A 26,137-nucleotide genomic window follows, 5' to 3' on the forward strand; every position below is an offset into this window, starting at 1 on the left:
AAGGATACCTGCAAGCCCACTTCAATGCTTGTGAAGCAGCCTTCCCTCCTCCCCCACAGGTGGGGAGTCAGAGCTCAAACCTGGATCCTTAGGCATGGTAATGTGTGCACTCAACCAGCTGTACCACCTCTTTTTTTTTTTTTAACTAAAAAAAAGTTTTTGTTATTATCTTTACTCATTGGATAGAGACAGCCAGAAATCGACAGGGTACGGGGAGATAGAGAGACACCTGCAGCCCTGCTTCATCACTTGTGAAGTTTTCCCCTTATAGGTGGAGACCAGAGGCTCAAACATGGGTCTTTTGCACTATAAAGTGTATGCTCAGGCAGGTGCACCACCACCCAGCCCCATCTTTTGTTTATTTTTATTTATTTTTGGTCATCTTTGGGTTGACATTTTCAGATACAAAGAGGGATGAGAAGGAAGAGGCAGGGAGAGATAGATACCACAACACCAAAGCTTCCTTCCATGTGGTGGGAGTTTGAACCTGAGCTGCACACATGATAAAGCCGTGCACTATTCATATTCAGAATTATTTTGAGGGCCCCTTTCACGTCTTTTCAAAATACCACCAGGTTTTTGAGAGAGAGGTGTAAAGTGACAGAGAGGCCAATTTTTTATATTGAATTTGGAAATCAGGATTACCTATTGAAATTCTTTCATGGACTAGAGCCTCAAAGATGATTCAGGGCAAAGGGTGAATGCAAACACAAGAAGTATTCATCCCTAGGGAAGTCAGTCTATGCGTTCTGCCAAGACTGCTTTTTTCCCACCATCTCACCTGCCAAGACTGACTTCAGGCCAATCTTCATGAGCATGCACGCTCCCCTCCCAACTCTCCGCCAAAGGAGCTTTTACTGACCTGTGCCCTTGGGAGGCCCAGAGCCCACATAGTCGGATAGCACTGTGCCACTGCTGATGTCATTGCCCTTCATGTTGACCACCAGAAAATGATGCCATTCCCTACAAGAGGAACAGAGGGCAATCAGCACTGGGGAGATTCGCACATACTCACTGCACAGCCAGCACAGGTGCATGCAGCTTATCTATGCCGGACACAGTGACTGACAATGGGCAGTCCTGCCTTCCTGGCCAGCACAAACCTTGTGTGTCTGCAGAAGAAGTGTCCAGCCCCTCCCTCTGAGGTTATCTAAGTCATCAGCCAGCTAACTTTTTCTCAGAAGGCTCAAGTAGTAAATGCTTTATCTAAAAATATGCATCAGTTCTTGCGGCTGTGGCACAAAAAGGAGCCTTGATACGATATCAAAGTTACCATGGCATGTTCCAATTAAACTTGACTTATGGACAGAGACCTGACTTCCAAGTAATGTTTCTCATGCCACAAAGTATTCTTTCAATTTCTCCCATAAACTGAAAATGCAAAATACTAATCTGAACTCATGAGGCTGTACAAAAGCAGGCCTGGTTGTACAATAGATCTGGTTTGGATCTCCTAGATTCCTATGCTCCAGAGAGCAGGGGTAGAGAATGTACTTCTGGACTTAAGCACTGGCATGAACACTCCAAACTGTCTTCCAGCACAACATGTCCAGTGAGGGGCATGTATGAGGTCCCCTCTGGAGGAACTGCTTCTCCCTTCGCACCCTGACCCCCATTCCCAACTTGCCTGTATTTGGGGTCTTTCCTGCTTGGAGCATCTGGGTCTGTCAAGACCAAGGTATAGAGTTTGCCGGAGTCAAGACCATCCCATGTGATGCTGATGGGCCGGTCCTTTACCTGCAAGAAGAAACCAGTTTGGAATAACTAAGACAAAAACATGGAAGAAACAAGCACACCTTCTTTGGTTCAGGACCTCAGGTTCCTGAAAAATAAAACAGCAGACTGTTAAAAGTGTATGGGCTCTAGCCAGAACTGACATTTAAGTACACTATTAATTTTCATCCCAAGAGTTGACCTGAGGATTAATATCCTGGCATGGTATTAACAGCAAGAGGTGGGGGCAGGATGTCCACCTCCATACCAACTTAAGTCACCTACAACTTTTATATAGTGTGAAATGACCAGGTCTGCAGATTTGGTAGTGGGGATGTGGCCTGCTCAAATGAAACCTCTATTAAATGGACATTCAATGTGCACAGGAGAAAAAAAAAATCGAGATGGCTTCAGAGTCTGGGAAAAGTGAGGCTAGAAGATGGGGCACTTGTTATGCAAACTCTCAGAGCAAGATTTGCACCACTGCCTCAAGGCCTACAACTCGCAGTAGTGACTGGCACTGCAGTTTCTCCATTGTGGGCTACCTGCACTAGGTCTTGTCTCAGCCATGGACATCAGAGGCCACAAACGGTTCACGAAGGAGGCCGTTTGGTTCATGGAGGAAGCGGTTTGCCCTCGAGCCTTCAGGCACTCACCTTCAGGGTGCCATCAAGCCCTAGGCCTCTGAGACAATGGAGGAATCTCTGGGCAGAGGAGGGCACTGATTACATAATGCGTCCTATGCCCTCGGTGGCGGCTTTAGCTCCCCAAAACCCGGGCCTAAAACCCTGAGCTCGGAGGGAGGGAGTGGGGGAGTGCAGGTGGTCCCATCCCGGGCCTGACACCCTCTCCCCGCTCCACCCCCGCGGTGTGGTCTGTTTCCAGGCCTGGGCCCCAGCCGGAGCCTAGAGTCCCCGGGAAAGCGGATCTCTGTCTCCCGCAGGTCGAGCCCCGCCCGCCGTATGCTGGCTCCGGGTTTGGGGGTGTATCTGTAGACCTTCGAGGTGGGCTTTGCGCACCCCTCCCTCTGGGGATCTGGATCACGCAGGCCCGGGCGTCCCCACCGCCGCCCCCCCACCCCGGCTCCCCGCCCCCGCGGTCCCGCCAACCGCGCAGCCTCGGCGGTCGCACCCCGCGCCGACGAGTACCTGGGTGGGCGTCAGCACTTTGCCCAGTTCGTCGACCTCCGACCCGGAGTACTTGACCTGCAGCGGGTGCTGAGGCTGCTCGTCCACTTCCTGCAGGCTCAAAGGCCCGGACCACTTGCTGAGATCCACCGGCATGGCGGGGCTAAGCCGGGCTGGCGGCTCGGGGAAGGGCTGGGAAGCCGGCAAGCGAGGCTTAGGGTGCGGGAGCTGGAGCGCAGCGTGCACGGCTACGGAGGGGTTGCAAGGGGGATGTGCAGGACTCTCCCGAGGCCCAGTCCCCGCGGCTGCCTCCAATCACCGCGAGGCACCGCCCCGCCCCGCCAATCAACAAAAGGCTCCGCGCCGCTCCGCCAATCACCGCGAGGCCCATCCCTACTCTAGTCCCGCTCGCAGGCCCTGGCTGCAGGCCTTTTTTTTCTTTTCTTTTTTTTTTTTTTGGCGGTGGGGGCGGGTGATCTGCTCTCCTGGGGCGGTTGTTACGACCCGGAATTAGTTTTGTTTGCAAGTCTGATTCAAGAAAGGCATTTGAGAGAGTCGGCCATAGCGCAGCGGGTTAAGGGCACGTGGCGCCACGCGCAAGGACCAGCATAAGAATCCCACCTGAAGGGGAGTCACTTCACAGGCGGTGAAGCGAGTCTGCAGGTGTCTCTTTCTCTCTCCCTCTCTGCCTTCCCCTCCTCTCTCCGTTTCTCTCTGTCCTATCTAACAACGATGACATCAATAATCACTACAACAATAAAACAAGGGGAACAAAAGAGAAAATAAACAAATATTAAGAAAAAGAAATGCACTTGAACTAGAGTTTTTCCGTCTCTCCTTTTCCCAGGAGGCTTTCCTCCCCTTTCTAAATTCTTTCTGCATGCACTTGAACTACGCTTGAGTTTTCCCCTCTCCTGTTGCAGGAGAATTTCTTCCACTTGATAAATTCGGAAAAGGAAGGCCTTGTTTTTGGTCTTGCATTTCTGAAGGCAGACACCTCCCACTGTTTTCCAGCCAGCTAGCTCTCTTGTTTTGATAGTTGCTGGGTGAAAGGGCCAGAGCAAACTTGTGAGCATCTTCCTTAGTGGACAAACGTATGTGTTCATATATTTGATCCCTTACAACCCTTTGTTGGTCTTCACCCTGCGGCTACAGACAGACTATGACCCACATAGTCAACGACTGCCACCTCTCCAGATTCAAAGGAGGTCTCGAAACTTTACATCAGGCTCAACCTGACGCTGTTGACTGGCTACAGAAAAAGAGCAAACGCTAGAAGAAGAAGAACCACAAGATTCATAGGAAGGAGTGGGAGTAGATAGGATAGTGGTTATGCAAAAAGACTCTGGTGCCTGCAGCTCTGAGTCCCAGGTTCAATCTCCCACACCACTATAAACCAGAACTAAGCAGGGCTCTGGTTAAAAAAAAAATTATAGGAGATGATGTTCCTTTTGATAAATTTTTTTTTTAATTTTTTGTGTGATTTAATAATGGTTTACAGGGTAAGATTACAAGGTTATAGTTCCACACCCCACTTAATGTTTTTTTGTTTTGTTAGCTTCCAGGGAAGAAAAAGAAGGGCAAAGAAAGATAGATACCTGCAGACGTGTGACATCCCCCTGCAGGTGGGGAGATGGGGGCTAGAACCGGGATCTTTATGCTGGTGTTTGGGCTTCTTGGCCATGTATGCTTAATGCACTGTGCTATGCTACCGCCCCGCACACAACTCCCCCTGTCCCCTTCCCCCTTTTTCACTCTGTCTCCCTTCCCTCTCAATTCTGTCTGTACTTTTAATAATCATTCTCCTCTTGAGAAAAGTAGAGAAGAATTCTAGATATTTCTTAATAAATTCTATCTCCTTAGTGTCTCTCCAGTGAGTTCATTTCTCTCTCTCTTTTTTCTTATAAATATTTTTCCTTTCTGGGCGGGGGAGACAACATAATGGTTATGCAAACAGATTCTCATGCTTGAGGCTCCTAAGTCCCAGGTTCAATCCCCCTCACCACCATAAGCCAGAGCTGAGCAGTGCTTTGGTGTTTCTCTCTCTGTGTGTGTGTGTCTCTCTCTCTTCATCTCTCTCAAAAATAAAATAAATAATTTTTTTTTCCTTTCTATTTTATTTGACAGGACAGAGATAAATTGAGAAAGGAGGGGAGGAGAGACAGAGAGACATCCGCAGACCTGCTTCACCACTCGTGAAGCTTCCCCACTGCAGGTGGGAACCAGGAGCTCAAACGTGAGTCCTTGTGCTGTTACATGGGCGCTTAAGCCGGTGCACCAGTGCCTGGCCCCTGTGAGTTCATTTCTCTACCCACCCTGTATTCCCAGAAAGGATTCTGGTATCATTCTCCTGCCTTCAGCCCTTTCCTTTTTGTCAAATGAAATAGGTAGATTGATACCTCATTCCTACCCTTTCCTTAGAGTTTTCTGTGGTTTCCCATTGCCTCAGAAGGAATTCCAGACTCTTTATTAAAGATCCTGCAGGGAGTCGGGTGGTAGCACAGCGGGTTAAATGAAGGTGGCACAAAGCACAGGTGGCACAAAGTGCAAGAAGCACAAGGACTTAAGGCATAAGGATCCGGGTTCCACCCAGGCTCCCCACCTGCAGGGGGGGGTCGCTTCACAGGTAGTGAAGCAGGTCTGCAAGTGTCTATCTTTCTCTCCCCCTCTCTGTCTTCCCCTCCTCTCTCCATTTCTGTCTGTTCTATCCAACAACGACGACACCAATAACAACAACAATAATAACTACAGCAAAAAGAAAAGGCAATGAAAGAGGAAGGAAAAAAAGATCCTGCAGACTTCTCCTGCCTCTCTGCTTCTCCTTCCTTGCAAAATGTTCTTAACTTGTTCCAGTTCCAGTTCTTGGTTTCCTGCTTTCTTCCTAGAATTCTGTCCCCTACATTCATCAACCCCACCATATACACTTGTTCTGGCTTACCACCTTAGTCATCTTAAATATAATGTCTACCTTCTCCTATCCACTAAGACTGATTTCTGTATCTAAACTTTTATTTATTTATTTATTTATTTATTTATTTATTTATTTGTCACCAGGGTGCCAGCACTAGGAATCCACTGCTCCTGGCTGCATGTTTTTCCATTTCTTTCATTCTTTCCTCCTTCCTTCCTTTATTTTTTATTTATTTAACTTGACAGAGAAATTGAGAGGAGAAAGGAAGATAGACACCAACAGACCTGCTTCACCGTTCATGAAGTGTCCCTCATGCAGGTAGATAGCAGGGGCTCTAACCCAGGTCTTTGCTCATGATAGTATATGTGCTTAATCAGGTGTGCCGCTACCTAGTCCCTTTGTTGGGTTATAAACTCTTTTTTTTTCTTTTTGTCCTTCAGGGTTATCACTGGGGCTCAGTGCCTGCACTACGAATCCATGGCTCCTGGAGGTCATTTTTCCCATTTCTGTTGCCCTTGTTGTTGAATAGGACAGAGAAAAATTGAGAGAGGGGGGAGACAGACACCTGCAGACCTGCTTCACCACTTGTGAGGCGATCCCCCTGCAGGTGGGGAGCCAGAGGCTCATACTGAGATCATAATGACAGTCTTTATGCTTTACACCACGTGCGCTTAACCCGCTGTGCTACACCTGGCCCCTGGTCATAAACTTTTTTTTTTGCTTCCAGGGTTATTGCTGGGGCTCGGTGCCTGCACCACGAATCCACTGCTTCTGGAGGCTATTTTTCCCTTTTGTTGCCCTTGTTGTTTAAGGTTGTTGTGGTTATTATTGTTGTTGTTATTGATGTTGTTGTTGGATAGGACAAAGAGAAATGGAGAGAGGAGGGGAAGACAGAGAGGGGGAGAGAAAGACAGACACCTGCAAATCTGCATCACCGATTGTGAAGTGACCTCCCTGCAGGTTGGGAGCCGGGGGCTCGAACCTGGGTCCTTATGCCCGTCCTTGCACTTCGTGCCACATTTAACTCGCTGCGCTACCACCCGACCGCAGTTATAAACTTAATAATCTTTATCTTTCACCACATCTGAAGCAATTTGGATTACTTCTCTATCTATTTGCATAAACTCCATGAGGGTTATTTCCCTTGTCCACTGACATTACCCCCAGCACCTAAATAGTGCCTGCCTAGCACACATGGTACATGATAGTAACATTATCAAAACAAGAAAATAAGTGAGCTTAAAAAAAAATCTGGTTGGTTTCAGGTTCAAATTACTAAACTCTCTGGTAAAATACAACATTTGGAATAGATGGCTCACTTCACCTGTAATTCTAACATCAACATCACCTCCTTAATTGAGCATTTGGAGAAATCAGAAAACTTCTCTTCTCACTGTTAATATTAAACATTTCATTAAGTGCTCATGAGAGAATAGATGCCACTCACTAAACCTAAAAGCAGTAAAATTGAAAACTATTTAATCTAATAAAATGCTCAAAGGCTGGGGAAATAGCTTGTTGGTTATGTAAATATATATATACCTGAGGCAGCAAAAGGCCTAGTTTCAATCTCCAGTACCACCATAAACTAGCATTAAGTAGTGCTCTGTTTTTTTTTTTTTTTAAAGTCTGAGTATATATATATATATATATATATATATATATATATATATATATATCTGTTGCCAGAAAGAAGCTGAGGCCAAGTGCTCATGAATATGCCTACAGAGAACCTGGTTTTTCAACAAGAAAATACAGGTAATGACCAGCCCTGGAAATGGTAAGAAGGGTCCTGGCATATGTTGAATCCTCAATGCTGACTGACTTCTCAGAGAATCATTTGTGTAGTAAAAGAGGTGGGGAAAACTATTTATTTATTTATTCCCTTTTGTTGCCCTAGTTGTTTTATTGTTGTAGTTATTATTGTTGTCGTTGTTGTTGGATAGGACAGAGAGAAATGGAGAGAGGAGAGGAAGACAGAGAGGGGGGAGAGAAAGACACCTACAGACCTGCTTCACCCTCTGTGAAGCGACTCCCCTGCAGGTGGGGAGCCGGGGTTCGAACCAGGATCCTTATGCTGGTCCTTGTGCTTTGTGCCACATGCGTTTAACCCGCTGCGCTACTGCCTGATGCCCGGAAAACTATTTTAAAAGGGGAGGAGAAGGTCAGAATATAGTGAACTTGATATGGCGCATGCCTTGCCACACACATGGCCCAGTCTGGCCCAGCACTGGGTTTGAATGTCACAGCAGTGGGGGAAGCTCCTGTACTGTGGTTTCCCCTCCCTCCTAATATGCACTGTGAAGTTCACCTAGGAGTAGAAATCACACAAATTTGAAGCCCTGGTGTGGGGAGAAGTGAGAGGGAGAGAAAAGAAATTTTATCTGTATTGTCACATGTCTACAATCTACTTGCCTTTCTGCAGGGTAAGTGCAGAGTGAGTGTGTGTGTGTGTGTGTGTGTGTGTGTGTGTGTGTGTGTGTGTGTGTGTGATGGGATGAAGGAGGAACTTCTGTAGGTGTTTCTGTGGGTAGACCCAATGAATGAATCTGTACAACCACAAGTTGTTTAGTTTGTTGAATGAGGGAAAGAAAGTCATAGATGTGGTCAGCAACTGTAATGGCTTCATTCCAGTATTACTTGTTATGTTTCTGCTAGAGTGCTTCATAAGAGACCTAAAACAAACAAACCAAAAAAAAAAAAAAAAAAAAACTGTCCCTTGGCCACAGCCTAAATTCAGATACTGGTGTTGAGACCATGCCAGTGATTTAGAATTGTGACTCCAGGAGACCTGGGTGCTGGCTGTTAGCCAAACACCTGCACTGAGACATTGGTTTGGAATTTACCTCCAGCTGATATTCCAGCTGGTATTCAGGATTCCACTGGGGTGGTTTTTCAAATGAATCTTTTTACTTTTCCTATCTGATATGTGAATTTCAAAGTCTTTGAAAAAACCCTTTGCATTATTACCAGCATCTTCTGTATAAGATATTTGATTGAAAGAGCGAGGCAGAAAATCAGATTTACAAGCAAGCAAAATTCTAGTTCCTCGAAAAAGTAAAAATAGAATGATCACATGGCCCAACAATCTCACTTCTGGGCTTAGATCCAAAAGAACTGAAAGCAGGATCTTAAGGAGGAATTTGCATGTCATGTTTAGAACAGCATTATTCACAATAGCCAAGTGGTGGCATCTACCCAAATGCCCATCAGTGGGTGAATGGATAAGCAAAACAAGGTCTGTATACACAAAGGGATGTTACTCAACCTTAAATAACAAGGAAACCTTGTCACATGCTACAACAGAGTGGAGGATGGACTTGAACCTAGGTCGCACACATAGCACAACAGCACACTGTGCAAGTGAGATGTTTTGCTGACCCCCAGTTACCATATGGGAGTATTGCTGTACTGTCTGCTCTCTCTTTGCCTGTCATCTTCTATCCGGAAAAAGAAAAAAAGGAGACAGAAAAAAAAAAGGCCTTGGGGAGCTGTAGAATTATACAGGTACAAAGCCCCAGCAGCAAAAGCAAACAAACAAGAAATCATACATAAAAGGCCATATATGTTATGATTCTGTCTCTATTAAATGCCTATGGGAAGTGCATAAACAAGAATGCAGGAGTTCTAGGCCCTTCTTTGAAACCACTGGGAGGAAGGAATCGCTCTTCCAGCCAGTGCTGAGTAAGAGAAAAGATGTCAGGTTGGAACTGCTGGTGGCCATTGTGCTCCAAGACAGAAAAGACTGTCTGAGGGAGCCGGGTGGTGGTGCAGCGGGTTAAGTGCACGTGGCACAAAGCGCAAGGAACAGGTTCTCTGTTTGAGCCCCCGGCTCCCCACCTGCAGGGAGTTTGCTTCACAGTCGGTGAAGCAGGTCTGCAGGTGTCTGTCTTTCTCTCCTCCTCTCTGGCTTCCCTTCCTCTCTCCATTTCTCTCTGTCTTATCCAACAACAATGACAATAATAACAACAACAGTAATAACGACAATAACAACGATAAACAAAAAAGGCAACGGGGGTGGGGGGGAAGACTGTCTGAGAATGAAACCAACACAGAGCAAAGTGGCTCTGAGAGACACGGAGAGTGACGACTTGATGACATTGGCAGGGTCTGACCCCTAGGAGGAGCCAAGCATGAAGCAAGAGCTACCTTTGAACTTTGCAGATGTGAGCCAGAAAATCCCACTTTGAAGAAAAGAAAATTCCATTTTGGAGCTGTGCCTGTTTAAGTTGGATGTTCACACTCTATCCACGGATATGACTAAATCACCATGTTATTTATTTATTTACTTTTGTATTTATTTATTTTCCCTTTTGTTGCCCTTGTTGTTTTTTATTGTTGTAGTTATTGTTGTTGTTGTCATCATTGTTGGATAGGACAGAAATGGAGAGAGGAGGGGAAGACAGAGAGGGGAAGAGAAAGACAGACACCTGCAGACCTGCTACACTACCTGTGAAGCGACTCCCCTGCAGGTGGGGAGCCAGGGGCTCGAACCGGGATCCTTATGCCTTGCGCTTCAAGCCATATGCGCTTAACCCACTGTGCTACCACCCGGCTCCCTATTTATTTATTTTTGACTAGAGTGTCACTCAGCTCTGGTTATTGGTACTGACAGGATTAGTGAGAACTTTCTTACCAAGTGACCAATTCCAAAGCAAACTGTTTTTTTTTTTTTTTTTGCATACATGGCAAAGCGGGTACACTCTCAAGGGAGTTATCTTTCTGGCTCCCAAACTGGAATTTTAATCTAATTTTTGTTGCCAGAATTTCAGCTGTGTGTTTCTACTGCTCCCAACAATCTCCTTCCTCTTCCTCCCCACCCTCAGGTAGAGGGTGAGAGACAGTGTTAGCAGAGAGAGAAGAAACACTATAGCACCACTTCACCTCTTATGAAATGTCTCCTTTGCATATCGTCCCCATTTGGTGATGGGGACTTGAACCTGGGTTGTCTCACATGGTAGAGTGTGAGGTCTATAAGGTGAGCTATCTGCCAGCCCCTTTATTTTTTATTTTATTTTATTTCTTACCCCCAGGATTATTGTTGGGGATCAGTGCCTATACTAGGAATCCACTGCTTCTGGAGGCATCTTTTTTCTATTGTTGTTGTTGCTGTTATTGTTGTTATTGGGTAGGACAGGGAGAAGTTGAGAGAGGAGAGGAAGACAGAGAGGAGAAGAGAAAGATAAGACACCTGCAGACCTGCTTCATGGCTTGTGAAACGACCTCCCTGCAGGTGGGGAGCTGGGGGCTCAAATCGGGATCCTTGCGCCAGTCCTTGCATTTCACACTATGTGTGCTTAACCCAGTGAGCTACCACCTGGGCCCGCCCCTTTATTTTTTTATTGATATAGCATGAGTTTACAATATTACAAAACTTTACAGCTGGTAAGATAACTCACTTGGGTAGGGCACCTGCTTTGTCATATGTGTCGGCCTGGGCTCTAGCCCAGTCCCCACCACACTGGGGGAGACTTCAGAGCTGTATCCCCTACCGCCTTCGAAAAGTCATCCCATGATGGTGAACAACAAAGAAAAAGTGATGACAAAAAAGAAAATCAGAGCTATAATTTCACACTATTATATGTATATAATAGTCATCATGCCAACCCCCAAAGTTTCAGGGTGATCCCACCAAAGGAGCCCCCACTTTCTTTCCCTGTCCCCTCCAATAACCAGCATTATTTTCATTCTTTTTTTTTTGTTTGTTTCCAGGGTTATCACTGGGGCTTGGTGCCTACACTACAAATCCACTGCTCCTGGAGCTGGAGGCCATTTTTTCCTCTTTTTGTTGCCATTGTTGTTTATCATTATTTATTATTGTTGTTGTTGTATATTATTGTTGTTGGGTAGGACAGAGAGAAATCGAGAGAGGAGGGGAAGACAGAAAGGGTGAGAGAAAGATAGACACCTGCAGATCTGCTTCACCACCTGTGAAGTGACTCCCCCCTGCAAGTGGGGAGCTGAGACTCGAACCAGGATTCTTGAGCCCGTCCTTGCCCTTTGTGTGTCACGCACTTAACCTGCTGCACTACTGCCTGCCCACCCCCCTCTTCTTTTTTTTTGCCTTCAGGGTTATTGCTGGGGCTCAGTGCCATGAATCCACTGAATCCACTGCTCCTGGAGGCTATTTTTTTCCCTTTTGATACCCTTGCTGTTTTATCTTTGTTGTGGTTATTATTGTTATTGTTATTGCTGTCGTTGTTGAATAGGACAGAGAGAAATTGAGAGAAGAGGGGGAGAGAAAGATAGACACCTGAAGACCTGCTTCACCGCCTGTGAAGTGACCCCCCCTATAGGTGGGGAGCTGGGGGCTCAAATCGGAATCCTTACTCTGGTCCTTGCTCTTTGCACCTTGTGCGCTTAACCTGCTGCACTACCGCCCCACCCCCTAACCAGCATTATTTTCACAGAGCCCAGAGTTCAACTTGGGATGTCTAAGCAAGAATAGTCATAAGTTCAGGTTCTGAGACATAAGTGGATGGTGGCTTCAGAAGCACTAAATCTAGTGAGTCAGGTGATGCCACAAATGCCTGCCTTCCTCCTAACTCCTCAGCCTTGTTTGCTTCTAGGCAGACCCACTTCTGTGTTGGTCAGCCACTCCTGAGAGGGTCACCATGCTCCCCACCTCCTCGCATTCAGGGCCTGGCATAACCCCTTCCCCTTTAGTAATCCACTTCTATCACATAGAACAATCCAGCAGGATGAGATGCCCTGACTGGGTTACAAAAGGCTGTGACTTGCCTCCTGCCTGCATGCGTTCTCCCCTGCTTCCTCCCTGGCTGGCTTCCAGGCAGCCCTCTGCCATGTGCAGCGGCTCAGGTGGCAAGGAGCTGAGAGCAACCTTTGGCTGCTGGCCAGTGAGGCTCCTAAGTCCTCAGCTCCTTGTGCTGTGAGGAACTGAAGCCTGCTACCAACAAGTGAAGAGCAGAGGGTCATTCCCTGCTTGGTGATGAGGTGCCTGGCTCCTGGTTATAAACCTGCATGGGAGAGGCACAGGAGGTGGCAGGGTGGGTAGAGCACATGCCTTACCATTTGCTGGGTCCTGGGATTGATCACTGACACCATCTCCAAAACTCTCTCCCTTTACACTGTCTGAACTGGAAGACACTTTGAAGAGGGTTAAACTGGGAACAGCTGCTGGCTATGATAACATCACCCCAGAACTCATTCTTAACCTGGGTCCCGCGGCAAAGAAGTGGCTCGCTTCATTCCTGTCCCACATCTTGGAATCTGAGTCTATGCCCAAAGTTTGGCGTCGTGCGAAGATTATAGCGGTTTTGAAACCAAAGAAAGACCCAACACTGGCCGCCAGCTATAGACCAATTTCTCCTCTCCGTGTGTTACAAACTCCTTGAGAGGCTGCTTCTGTCATGTATTTCTCATCTTACAGAGAAATTCCTATCACCCGCCCAAGCTGGTTTCCGCCCAGGAAGATCTACCTGCGAACAAGCCCTGGCCCTCTCAACTTACATTGAAAATGGATTCCAGAAGAATTTAAAGACGGGTGCTGTCTTTGTTGATCTCACAGCAGCCTATGACACGGTCTGGCACCGTGGTCTCCTAGTCAAGATCTCAAGATGCCTGACTCCATGGGTGGCCAACACTATATAGTTTCTTCTCCAAAACAGAAGATTCCGGGTGCATCTGGGTGACAAGTCTAGCAGATGGAGACTTGTCTCAAGTGGCCTCCCCCAGGGCTCTGTTCTGGCTCCTACGCTATTTAATATTTACATCAATGACCTCCCAGAAACTTCTTCAAGGAAGTTCATCTACGCCGATGACATCTGCTGTGCAACTCAGGCATCAAAGTTCGACATCCTCGAGGAAACACTTACGAAAGACATGTCTCTGATATCTGATTACTGTAAAAAATGGCGACTAATCCCTAGGACTGCAAAAACGGTATCATCTGTTTTCCATCTACACCATGCCTCGGCCTCGCGTGAGCTTAATGTGCAGCTTGGCGACACGAGAATCCGGCATGAAGCCCAGCCAGTCTATCGTGGCGTTACTCTTGATCGCACTCTGTCATTTCACAAACATCTCATAAAAACGGCAGCAAAGGTGGGCGCGAGGAATAACATCATTGCAAGACTGGACAGCTCCTCATGGGGCGCGAGCGCTTCCACACTACGATCATCATCTCTGGCATTATGCTATTCCACTGCAGAATACTGTGCCCCAGTATGGTTCCGTAGCCCCCATGTCCACTTGGTCGATTCCAAATTATATTCCTCCATGAGGATAATTTCTGGAACCATCCGTTCCACCCCGGTTCCATGGCTGCCAGTTCTTAGCAACATCGCCCCGCAAGATATTCATCGGGATGCGGCATCATCTAAGTTCATTTCCCACGTCTACACTCGACCGGACCTGCCAATATACGCGGATATCTTCGCCCACCCTGTCCAACGCTTGACGTCTCATCACCCAATCTGGTCCTTTACGCCTACACTGAACTTCTCTGTTCCAGACTCTTGGAAACAGAGTTGGCAGTCAGCTGAGGTCAAGAACAAACACCTCATTACAGTCCCCTGCAAGCGTCAACCTGGCTTTGACCTAGCACATTATGATTGGGCCCTCCTCAATCGCTATGGAACAGGCCATGGCCGGTGCGCCACTATGTTCCATCGCTGGGGAGCCAGAGACGACCCGAACTGCCCCTGCGGCTCCAGACAGACTATGACCCACATAGTCAACGACTGCCACCTCTCCAGATTCAAAGGAGGTCTCGAAACTTGACATCAGGCTCAACCTGACGCTATTGACTGGCTACGGAAGAAGGGCAAACGCTAGAAGAAGAACTGACACTAACGTCAGCACCATGGGCAGCGCCGGGAGAGCAAGAATGCCATAGATGGCAGGGCAGTACTTTGGTGTCTCTGGAAAGATGTTATGTAGGACAGAGGAGGTAAAGGACTGGTTTACACAACAGGCTTTCATGCCTAAGACTTGGAGATCCCCAAGAACCACCACAAATCAGAGTTGAATAATGTCCTGGTAAACATACTTTAAAAAAATTACGTGTGTGTGTTGTGGCTGGGTGGTGGCACACTTAGTTGAGCACACGTTACCATGCTGAAGGACCCAAGTTCAAGACCCCAATCCCCACCTGTAGGAGGAGAGTTTTACAAGCCGTGAAGCAATGCTGCTGATGTCTCTTTTTCTCTCTCCCTCTCTATACCCCCATTGTCTCTCAATTTCTCTCAGTCTCTATCCAATAAATAAAAATAAGTAAGATATAAAAATATTTTAATGGGGAGTCGGGCGGTAGCACAGCGGGTTAAGTGCACGTGGCACAAAGCACAAGGACCAGCGTAGGGATCCTGGATCCAGCCCCCCGCTCCCCATCTGCAGGGAAGTCGCTTCACAGGCGGTGAAACAGGTCTGCAGGTGTCTGTCTTTCCCCCTGTCTTCCCCTCCTCTCTTCATTTCTCTCTGTCCTATCCAACAACAATAAAACAACACAGGCAACAAAAGGGAATAAATAAGAAAAACTATCCTTTAAAATATATATATATATTTTAATGGTCAGGGGTAGATAGCATAATGATTATGCAAAGAGACTCTCATGCCTGAGGCTCTGAAATCCCAGGTTCAGTTTCCTGCACCACCATAAACCAGAGCTGATCAATGCTCTGGATAATATATATATATATATATATATATATATATATATATGTAAAATTTTATATGTTTTTAATAAGAAATTTTTTTGCTTTTTAAAATTTTTAAAAATTTCTTTATTTTCCCTTTTGTTGCCCTTGTTTTTCTTTTCTTTTTTTTAATTGTTGTTGTAGTTATTATTGTTGTTGTTATTGAGGATGTCATCATTGTTAAATAGGACAGAGAGAAATGGAGAGAGGACAGGAAGACAGACAGGGAGAGAAAGATAGACACCTGCAGACCTGCTTCACTGCCTGTGAAGTGAGTCCCTTGCAGGTGGGGAGCCGGGGCTCGAACCAGGATCCTTACACCGGTCCTTGTGCTTTGCGCCACGTGCACTTAACCCACTGCACTACTGCCCAACTCCCTAATTTTATATGTTTTGTGTATTCAATATGTATGGGACTGGGAGATAATCCACCCAGTAAGGTGCACACCTTATCATGTAGGAAACTCTACTTTGAACCCTGGCACTGCACAGGAGTACCACAGGGCAGAGAGGGAAGCTTTGTAGATAATGCGGCATTGCTGAGGCATTTCTCTTTCTATATACATTTATGGATATTTATTTTTAAAAGAATGATCTTCCTACGAGGTGGCACAGAGGATAAAGCATTGGACTCTCAAGCTTGAGGTCCTGAGTTCTATCCCTGAGATCACACGTGCCAGAGTGATGCTCTAAAGGGATGGGGAGATAGCACGACTTATGTACCAGAGTGGTACTCTAGTTCTTCTCCTCTTTTTTTTCTGGTCCAGGAGATGGGTCAATGGATAAAGTGCTGGACTCTGAAGCATGAGACCCTGAGTTCAATCCCTGGGAGCACATGTACCAGAGTGATGTCTGGTTCTTTTTATCTCTCTCCCTTTATCCCTCTCATTAGTAAGTACAAAAGTTAAATCTTATTTTTTAAAAATAAAATAAAATAAGCCCAGCAGTTCGTTCCTGCAGGTAGTGGCCTTGTCTCTTCCGGTTGAGGCATGGGGCCCCTTGGGGTTGGGATGAGCCGCTTTCTCTGGAAGTTGGGCAGCGGAGCTGGAGCCATGGCGAGCACAGTGGTAGCAGTTGGACTGACCATTGCAGTCGCAGGATTTGCAGGTCACATGTGGAGCCTCAAGTAAAACAAGTTTTTCAAAGTCTACCAAAATCTGCCTTCAGTGGTGGCTATTACAGAGGTGGGTTTGAACCCAAAATGACAAAATGGGCAGCAGCACTAATACTAGGTGTAAGCCCTACTGCCAACAAAGGAAAAATAAGAGATGCTCATCGTCGAATTATTATGCTTATAAATCACCCAGATAAAGGAGGATCTCCTTATATAGCAGCCAAAATCAGTGAAGCTACAGATTTATTAGGTCAAGCTAAAAAATGAAGCACATAGGGGGTTGGGCGGTAGTGCAGCGGGTTAAGCGCACGTGGCACAAAGCGCAAGGACCAGCCTAAGGATCCTGGTTCGAGCCCCCCGGCTCCCCACTTGCAGGGGAGTCGCTTCACAGGCGATGAAGCAGGTCTGCAGGTGTCTATCTTTCTCTCCCCCTCTCTGTCTTCCCCTCCTCTCTCCATTTCTCTCTGTCCTATCCAACAACGACGGCATCAATAACAACAATAATAACAATAATAACCACAGCAAGGCTACAACAACAAGGGCATCAAAAGGGGAAAAAAAAAAAAGGCCTCGAGGAGCAGTGGATTCATGGAGCTACTGGCTCCATGGAGGTTGTTTCACAAGTGGTGAAGCAGGTCTGCAGGTGTCTATCTTTCTCTCTCCCTCTCTGCCTTACCCTCCCCTCTCAATTTCTCTCTGTCCTATCCAATAGAATGGAAAGGGAAAAAATGGCTGCCAGGGGCAGTGGATTCATACTGCTGGCACCAAGCCCCACAGCTGGTTTAGTACACATATTATAATCACAAGGACCAGAGTTCAAGCCCCTAATTGTCCCCTACAGGGAGAAAGCTTTTTTTGTTTTTTTAAGATTTTATTTATTTGTTCATGAAGAATGATAGGAGGAGAGAGGGAAAGAACCAGACATCACTCTGTTACATGTGCTGCTGGGGATTGAACTTGGGACCGCATGCTTGAGGTTCCAATGCTTTATCCACTGTACTACTTCCTGGACCACTCTCTCTCCCTCTCTATCACCCCCTTTCCTCTTGATTTCTGGATGTCTCTATCCAGTAAATAAATAAAGATAATACACACACACACACACACACACACACACACACACCTTTTGATCTCACCCTTTAGCTAAAAATGAAAAAAAAAATTCTGGGGCCCAGGAAGTGGTGCACAGGGTTAAGTGCCCTTAGTACTAAGCTCAAGGACCCTTCCAAGGATCCAGGTTAGAGCCCCTGGCTTCCCACCTGCATTGGGGAAGCTTTGCAATCAGTGAAGCAGGTCTACAAGTGTTTATCTTTCTCTCTCCCTCTCTATTGCTCCTTCCTTTCTCAATTTTTCTCTGTCCTATCCAGTAAAATGGGGAAAAAAATGCTATCGGGAGCAGATTCATAGTGTCAGCAATAACCCTGGAGGCAAAAAAACAAAAACAAAAAAACAAGTCTGCTAGGAGAAGTAGAATTATGCAGGTACAAAGTTGCAGTGATAATCCTGGTAGTAGTAAATAAATAGATGAATAAAATAAATGAAAGAAAGAAAAGAAAACTCACAGAAGAGATCAAGACAAGAGTTGGTTCCAGGAGGCTAATCATTAGCCAATCTAATCATGAGCTGCCTAATCATTACATTAGCTAGACTTGATTTGAGCAGGAGCATTGGTGGGCACACATGACAAAGAGCACAAACTTGACAGAATTAGTCCAGAGAAGTCACCAAACAAACAACTACTACTGCACCAAACAGCAACCCCTGGGAGCAGTGGGAATCTGATTGTGAGAGTTTTCACATATTATTAAAATGCCCAGTTTTTAACAAAAAGTGATGTCATATGCAAAGAAGTAACAAAGTATGTTCCACACACAGAAAAGAGAGACAGAGAAAGTGAAAAATCAGGGGGCAGGGCTATGGTATGACTATGGTGTACCTAGTTAAGCACCCTTATTACCATGCACAGGGACCCAGGTCCAAGCCCCTGCTCCCCATCTGTAGAGGGGACACTATCCATTAGGATAGTTAGGCAAGAAAAAAACACACAGACGTAAGGATGTAAGGATGAAGCCCTTGTGCCCTGAAAGAGCACTTATACATTGCTGATACAAGTGTGAGGTGATGCCATCGCTATGAAAAATAGTATAGCAATTTAAAAAATCAAATAAAATCAAATAGTATCAATAGAACTGCTGTATAGCTTAGTGATCCTACTTTAGAATTTTCAGTTCCAAAAGTATTGTAAGCGGGGTCTGGATGATATGTGTGACTGGAGTGTGTGTACAACTTTAAAAGATTGTTGACAGGGTTGGGGAGACAGCATAATGGTTATGCAAAGGACTGGTTATACCTACAGTTTCAAGTTCCCAGGTTTAATCCCCACACCACCATAAACTATCTCATTAAAATAAAGTAAATAATATATATATATATTTCTCCTTTTGTTGTCCTTGTTGTTTATCATTGTTGTTATTATTATTGTTGTTGTTATTACTGTCATTGTTGGATAGGACAGAGAGAAATGGAGAGAGATAGGGAAGACAGAGGGGGGAGAGAAAGATAGACACCTGTAGACCTGCTTCACCGCTTATGAATCGACCCCCCCACCACAGGTGGGGAGCTGGGGCTCGAACCAGTATCCTTAAGCTGGTCCTTGCACTTTGCACCACATTTGCTTAACCAGCTGTACCACCGCCCGGCTCAAAATAAAATATATTTTTATATTTAAAATATATAAAAAAGAATGTTGACAAAGGACAAATCAGTTGAAAAGTGAAATTTCACAGTCCTTTGGGAGGACTCATATTTCTAAAACTATAATTTCATTATTGTTACATATTGGACCAAGCAGAAATACATGTTGAAAAAAAAGGTGGTCTTGGGTTGTGCTTATGAGCAACTTTCCTCCAGGAGTCTGTTCTTCTGTCTCCTTTCTGCTTCCACAGATACTCTATGTCCTGTGAAAGTGTCCACCTGGGAGCCAGGGCTGTCAAGACACAAACCAAATGCCACAAAGCCCATGAAGAAACTGGCACGTTCCTCACCCAGTGTCTGTGTATTTACATTTTGCACAGTCATAATAAGTCTAATAATAATAAATGTAGTCATCTGAATTCTAAAGTTGAACAGACATAAAGCAATAATATATATATTTTTTAATGACAGGAGCAAGAAACACAATTGCACTAGAAGTGACTAATGACTAGGCATCTTATCTATTACCTGCTGGGCACTTTGCTACTCATGTCTTTTGGAATCCACTCAAGCCCCCCCCCCCACTTGCCTGCCCAGAATTAAGGGTCAGAAAAGGAAACATAACTTTCTTAAGGACATAGAGACATATAAGCAAACTTGACAGATAGAAAGGCCCAAATCTGCACCTACTGCCTGACCTACAGCAGGAAATCAAGAAAGAAACATGAATCTGGGACCAATTGGGGGCGGAGGACAACATCCTCTGGTTCCCACAGATAATACAGCACAGGAGCCAGTGTTCAACCACACAAAAGTTCATTCCTTGCACCGTCAAGAGAAAAGACTGCATTGTGTCCACTATGCTTGATTCAATGAATCAGAGAAATGATGTGATACTTTGCAGAAATATCAGAACCTTGGGTAAGGGGGTGAACCCTAGCTTTATCTACAAGCTGTGGCCTTGAGCAAGCCGCTTAACAATTCTGGGCCTCCCTTCCTCCTCTGGATGATGAAGGTTATTGTTTTTCAGCCAATATGGCTGAAATTCTTTGAGTTCCATATAACCGTGTGCCAACTTTTTATCACTTAAGACCTTGGCCACGGGGACCCAGATGCCTTTCAGGGCCAAGAGCACCCCCTGGTGATAGACATATGTAAGTGAGTTTTTTTTTTTCCCTTCTGGGCCCAGCCAAGTAAGTTTACAATTCCAATTAACATTTTTATTTATTTATTTTGCAATGAGATACAGAGAGAAAGATTCTCTCTCTCTCTCTCACTCTCTCTCTCTCTCTCTCTCTCTCTCACACACACACACACACACACACACACACACACACACACACACACACACACACACACACACACACAGAGACTGTTCAGCTCTGGTTTATATTGGTGCAGGGGATTGAACCTGGGGCATTTGGTGCCTGGGACATTTGGTGCCTTAGGCCTGAAAGTCAGTCAGTTTGCATAACCATTATGCTGTCTCCCCAACCTGACTTGCTGTAACCCTATTTCTTTTCTTTTCTTTTTTTTTTTGTTTTTTGTTTTTGTTTTTGTTTTTCATTTTTTTCCTGGCCTCCAGGGTTATCTCTGGAGTTTGGTGCCTGCACTACGAGACCACTGCTCCTGGAGGTCATCTTTTCCATTTTTGTTGCCGTTGTTATTAGTTACTGTTGGATAGGACAGAGAGAAATTGAGAGAGGAGGGGAAGACAGAGAGGGAGAGAGAAAGACAGACACCTGCAGAACTGCAGGTGGGGAGCGGGGAGTTGGAGCTGGAATCTTTGCACTGGACCTTGCGCCATGTGCATTTAACCGCTGTGCTACTGCCCTCCCCCTTCCCCACCCATTTCTTCTCTAACCCCTTGAGATTGCTCGTGAATACGTGAGTAAGATGCTGTGAGTTTGTGTATTTTCCAGGGAAGAGGATACACCATTTTCATCACAAGGCTCTTGATCCTCCCTTCCCCCACCCATTTTTCCCCCTACTGTAAAAAGTAAATAGACCCAAACTAGAAGTGATTCATTTTATAAACATGGGCTTAGAGCTGTGACTTTATTTGGAAAGTTATTTCACCTCTCTGAGCCTCAACTTCCGCCTTTATATAATAAAATGTAGATCAAAGGTTGGAAGGAGACATTCCATGCAAAGTGTGCCCGTCAAGAGTAAATAGAATCATATTATGAGGGGAATTTCTCACAATCTTTCAGGAAGCCAGTCATCAGCTGTAAAAATCATGAAGTAGTAGGTTAGCTCTTAAGACTAAGATCTCTGAGAGAGAATGCAAAAACATTGGGGTTGAAGTAATATAAGTACACTTGTGTTTGGGCAATGGAAAGGAACCTTTGCAAGGGTGGCAGAAAGAATCAGAACAAAAGTTAAGCACACGTGGTGCAAAGCCGAAGGACCAGCGTGAGGATCCCGGTTTGAGCCCTCGGCTCCCCACTTGCAGGGGAGTCACTTCACAGGCAGTGAAACAAGTCTACAGGTGTCTTATCTTTCTCCCTCTCTGCCTTCCCCTCCTCTCTCCATTTCTCTCTGTCCTATCCAACAATGATGGCATCAGTAACAACAATAATAATTACAACAATAAAACAACAAAAGGGGAAAAATAAATATTAAAAAAATACTAAAAAAAAATAATAATCAGAACAAAAGCAGACAATGATCAGATCCAGGACCTTAAAATGTTGAGAATTCCTGAGTTGGGAATTTAGCAAGATGGTTATGCAAAAGATTCATGCCTAAGGCTTTGAAATTCCAAATTCAATCCCCCAGCACTACCAAAAACCAAAGCTAAGCAGTGCTCTGGTAAAAGCAAAACCAAGAACGAATTAGGAATTCCTCACTACACAGCTAAATAATCTTGACTGAATTATTTGGAAAAAAGGAAAAATAACGACACCAAATATTTCTTTGACCAAATTCCATTCAGGTACCTGAGCATTTTGGAACCCAATCCCATTAAAGTCAGACTTTATGAAAACAAACAAACAACCAAAAAAAAAAAAAAAACAAGTCCCTCTCTGTTAAAAATGAAAGCAGCAAGGGAAGCAAAAAAAAAAGTTCTTTCCAAAAGACAAAGGCAGAATAACTTATAGGTCAGAGAGGAAACAGAAAGTGGTACCTCCGGTTCTAGGAGTCCCCCAGTGGCCTAAATACTTACTGGTTTCCCATAAACCAATGTCTGAGGGACATAAATGTGGGGTTTCCATTCAGTGGAAGGTGACTCAGCTAACAGCAGAAAGGGATCAGGAACACAGTCACAATGTGGAGGAACCTTGCCAATAAAGGGCTGAGTGAATGCAGCCAGTCACAACATACACTGCCTGAGTCACATTGATACGAGAATGAAGATACTCAGGATGAGTCCTCCTCTAATCAGCCTAGAGGCTGGCGAGATAGCTCATTTGGGAAGACACCTGCCTGGCTATAAATGTGCACAGATAGAAGAAACTCCCACATGGGGAGTCTCTCTGCCCTAGGACACCTCTCCATCTCTGTCTCTCTACCTGAAAAAGTTGGCCTGGCATAGGGAAACAAAAACAAAATTACAAACAGACCAGCTCTGCTCTGCAGTGAAGGCCCTGGAGATTAAGAAGCTCTGGCCCTTGTTTTAGTCCTTAATGTTCGTCCTTGAATCAAGGACAGGATCTTCATTTGCTAAATGTTCTGTCCTTTTCCTTACTGAAAGAGCCACCACTGCTCTCCTTTTATGACCTAGAAGAATATAGTGTGGGGGGGAGGGGTGGCATCCACTTGTAAGTTTATCTGTAAACATGTTCTGTGTCTGAAAATCTTATCTTCACTCTCAGAGCAGAGATGGGGGTCAGTCTTTTCCTCTTGGTGCCACAGACACCTCAGCTCCATCTCACACTCCTTTTCTCCTTTGCTTAAGTGTGGCCTCTATAATTATTGTAGCTTTAACATTTTTTTTAAATTATCTTTATTTATTGGATAGAGACAGCCAGAAATCAAGGGGGAGGGGAACAGAGGGAAAGAGAGACAGAGAGACACCTGCAGCATTGCTTCACCAGTCCTGAAGTTTTCCCCTGCAGTTGGGGACTGGGGACTTGAACCTGGGTCCTTGCACATTGTAACATGTGTGCTCAACCAGGTGCACCACCACCCAGCCCTTTAATTACTGTAGCTTTTTTCATACATATCCCTAAGTCAGTGTTTTCTTTGCTGTCCCTATCTGATGCTGTTTGAATTACTTGTTCAGTGTCTAGCCTGAGAGGATTTAGGGGGTTGGGGAATTTTTCCCTGGACCCAGACAACAAAAAAAGTAGTAGCAGTTGTGGAGTATTTAACTGCCAAAAAGGCAATTCAGGGGTTGTCAAGAGGCTAGGCTGGGGGAAATGCTAAAGGGTTAGGAATTTCTTGGGGAGGGGGTGATAATAAAAATTTAAAATTAAGGGCTGGAGGGACTGCATAATGGTTCTGCAAAAGATTTTCTTTCTTTTCTTTTCTTTCTTTCTTTTTTCTTCTCTTTCTTTTTTTTTTTTTTTTGTCTCCAGGGTTATCACTGGGGCTTGGTGCCTGTACTACGAATCCACTGCTCCTGGAGACCATTTTTTCCCATTGTTGTTGCTGTTATTGTTGTTGTGTTGCTGTTGCTATTGTTGTGGTTGGATAGGACACAGAGAAATTGAGAGGGGAGGGGAAGACAGACTCCCCCGGCAGGTAGGGAGCCGGGGGCTCAAACTGAGATCCTTATTCTTTGCACTATGTATGCTTAACCCGGTGTGCTACCTCCTGGCCTCCACAAAAGACTTCCATGCCTAAAGCTCTGATTCTCAGGTTCATTCCCCAGGACCACCATAAACCAGAGCTGAGCATTGCTTTGGTCTTTCTTTCTCTGTATCTCTCTCACTAAATTAAAAATAAATAATTTTAAAAGGGGGGGAGGGGCCAGGGCGATAGCACACCGGGTTAAAGGCTCATGGCACGAAGTGCAAGGACTGAGCATAAGGATCCCGGTTCAAGCCCCCGGCTCCCCACCTGCAAGGAGGGGGGTCGCTTCACAAGCGGTGAAGCAGGTCTGCAGGTGTCTTTTACTCCCCCTCTCTGTCTTCCCCTTCTCTCTCGATTTCTCTCTGTCCTATCCAACAACAATAGCAGCACTGGCAATAATAACAATAACAAAAAGGGCAAAAAAAAAAACCCTAAAATTGATAGTGTTGATGGCTGTACAATTCTATGACTACTAAGACCCATTGGGTTGTGTGTTTTAAGTGGGTAAATTTATGTTATATGCCGTATACCTCAGTAAAACTGTCAGTAAAACTTCCTGAACTTTACACACTGGCTAATCACAACAGATAGAGTCTCTAGCACTACATGAAACTTGAAAAATACACGTCTTAATTACTATATAATATTCCAGGGAGCTGGGCAGTAGCGCAGCAGGTTAAGCACATGTGGCACAAAGTGCAAGGATCGGCGTGAGGAAAAAGTGCAAGGATCGGCGTGAGGATCCCAGTTCAAGCCTCCAGCTCCCTACCTGCAGGGGAGTCTCTTCACAAGCGGTGAAGCAGGTCTGCAGGTGTCTGTCTTTCTCTCCCTCTCTCTGTCTTCCCCTCCTCTCTCCATTTCTCTCTCTCCTATCCAACAGCAATGACATAAATAACAACAATAGTAACTACCACAATAAACAAGGACAACAAAAGGGAATAAATCTTTTTAAAAAAATATTCCAATGACTGCGTACTAGGTAACCAGTCAAAACTGTGGTCTCCAAAAGTTGGTAGGGCTTGCTGATTCTAGGGGAAAAGGCTGGGACCTGGGGGAGGAAGACAGAAAGTCTTGCTTTCAAGATATAATTTCACTAATTTTATTCCCTTGGATCTATCTTTATTACTTACTATTTTTGTTTTTAATAGAAACAGAAATTGAGAAGGAAGGTGAAGTTAGAGCGAGAGAAGAGACACCTATAGACCTGCCTCACCACTGTGAAGCTTCCCCAGCAGGAGGTGGGGACCAGGGGCTTGAACTCCAGTCCTCGAGCTTTGCAACATGTACATTTTACCAGATGTTCCACCAGAAGCCCCTCTCCCCCATTTCTTTCTTTTTAACCAGAGTATTGCTCAGCTCTAGCATCTGGTGGTGCCAGGAATTGAACCTGGGACTTTAGAACCTCAGGCATGAGAGTCTTTTGCATAACTATTCTGCTATCTTCTCAGTCCAAATTGCTTGGTTTTTGTTTGTTTTACTTTTCTTCTCCCCCTTTTGTTGCCCTTGTTTTTTTAAACTATTTATTTATTCCCTTTTGTTGCCCTTGTTGTTTTATTGTTGTGGTTATTATTGTTGTTATTGATGTTGTTGGATGGGACAGAGAGAAACAGAGATAGGAGGGGAAGACAGAGAGGGGGAGAGAAAGACACCTGCAGACCTGCTTCACCACTTGTAAAGTGACTCCCCTACAGGTGGGGAGCTGGGGACTCAAACCGGGATCCTTACATCGGTCCTTGGGCTTTGAGCCATGTACGCTTAACCCGCTGCACTACCACCCGACTCCCCTTTTTTTTTTTTATTATTGTTGTTGTTATTGATGGCGTTGTTGAATACGACAGAGAGAGAAATGAGAGAGGAGGGGAAGACGAGAGGGGGAAAGAAAGACACCTACAGACCTGCTTTACTGCCTGTGAAGCGACTCCCCTGCAGGTGGGGAGCCAGGGGCTCGAACCAGGATCCTTATTCCAGTCCTTGCACTTTTCGCCACATGCCATAAACCTGCTGCGCTACCACCTAACCCCATTTTACTTTTTAATTCACAAACACCAAGGAAGTCACTGAAGTATCTCTTTCCTGTGACCCATATAGCTGTCTGATTTCCTTCATTGTTCTCCTGCTTTCCCATTTTCTTCTGCATTAAAAAAAAAAAAAAAGATAAATTTCTTTTTTTCAGCTGCTGACAT

General features: G+C 45.3%; 1 protein-coding gene, 1 long non-coding RNA gene and 1 pseudogene across 2 annotated transcripts; 2 read left to right on the top strand and 1 right to left on the bottom strand.

Moving 5' to 3' along the window:
• Window positions 1–149: 149 nt before the first annotated feature.
• On the bottom strand, window positions 150–3,144 carry LOC103118442 (phosphatidylethanolamine-binding protein 1). The gene is made up of 3 exons (XM_060184019.1): window positions 2,862–3,144; window positions 1,628–1,737; window positions 150–963 (listed from the first exon to the last, which is right to left on the bottom strand). The coding sequence occupies exons 1-3, from the start codon at window positions 2,994–2,996 to the stop codon at window positions 855–857; spliced, it is 354 nt and encodes a 117-aa protein (XP_060040002.1). The 5' UTR covers window positions 2,997–3,144; the 3' UTR covers window positions 150–854.
• Window positions 3,145–3,249: 105 nt separating this feature from the next.
• LOC132536344 (uncharacterized) lies at window positions 3,250–7,534 on the top strand. Its single transcript, XR_009547959.1, has 3 exons — window positions 3,250–3,934; window positions 4,399–4,465; window positions 7,441–7,534. It is a non-coding gene; the product is annotated as an uncharacterized LOC132536344 (long non-coding RNA).
• An 8,917-nt stretch (window positions 7,535–16,451) lies between these two features.
• LOC103118453 (mitochondrial import inner membrane translocase subunit TIM14-like) lies at window positions 16,452–17,089 on the top strand (annotated as a pseudogene).
• Window positions 17,090–26,137: the final 9,048 nt, after the last annotated feature.

The sequence above is a fragment of the Erinaceus europaeus genome, unplaced genomic scaffold (genome assembly GCF_950295315.1).
Source record: "Erinaceus europaeus unplaced genomic scaffold, mEriEur2.1 scaffold_416, whole genome shotgun sequence".
Lineage (NCBI taxonomy): Eukaryota > Metazoa > Chordata > Mammalia > Eulipotyphla > Erinaceidae > Erinaceus > Erinaceus europaeus.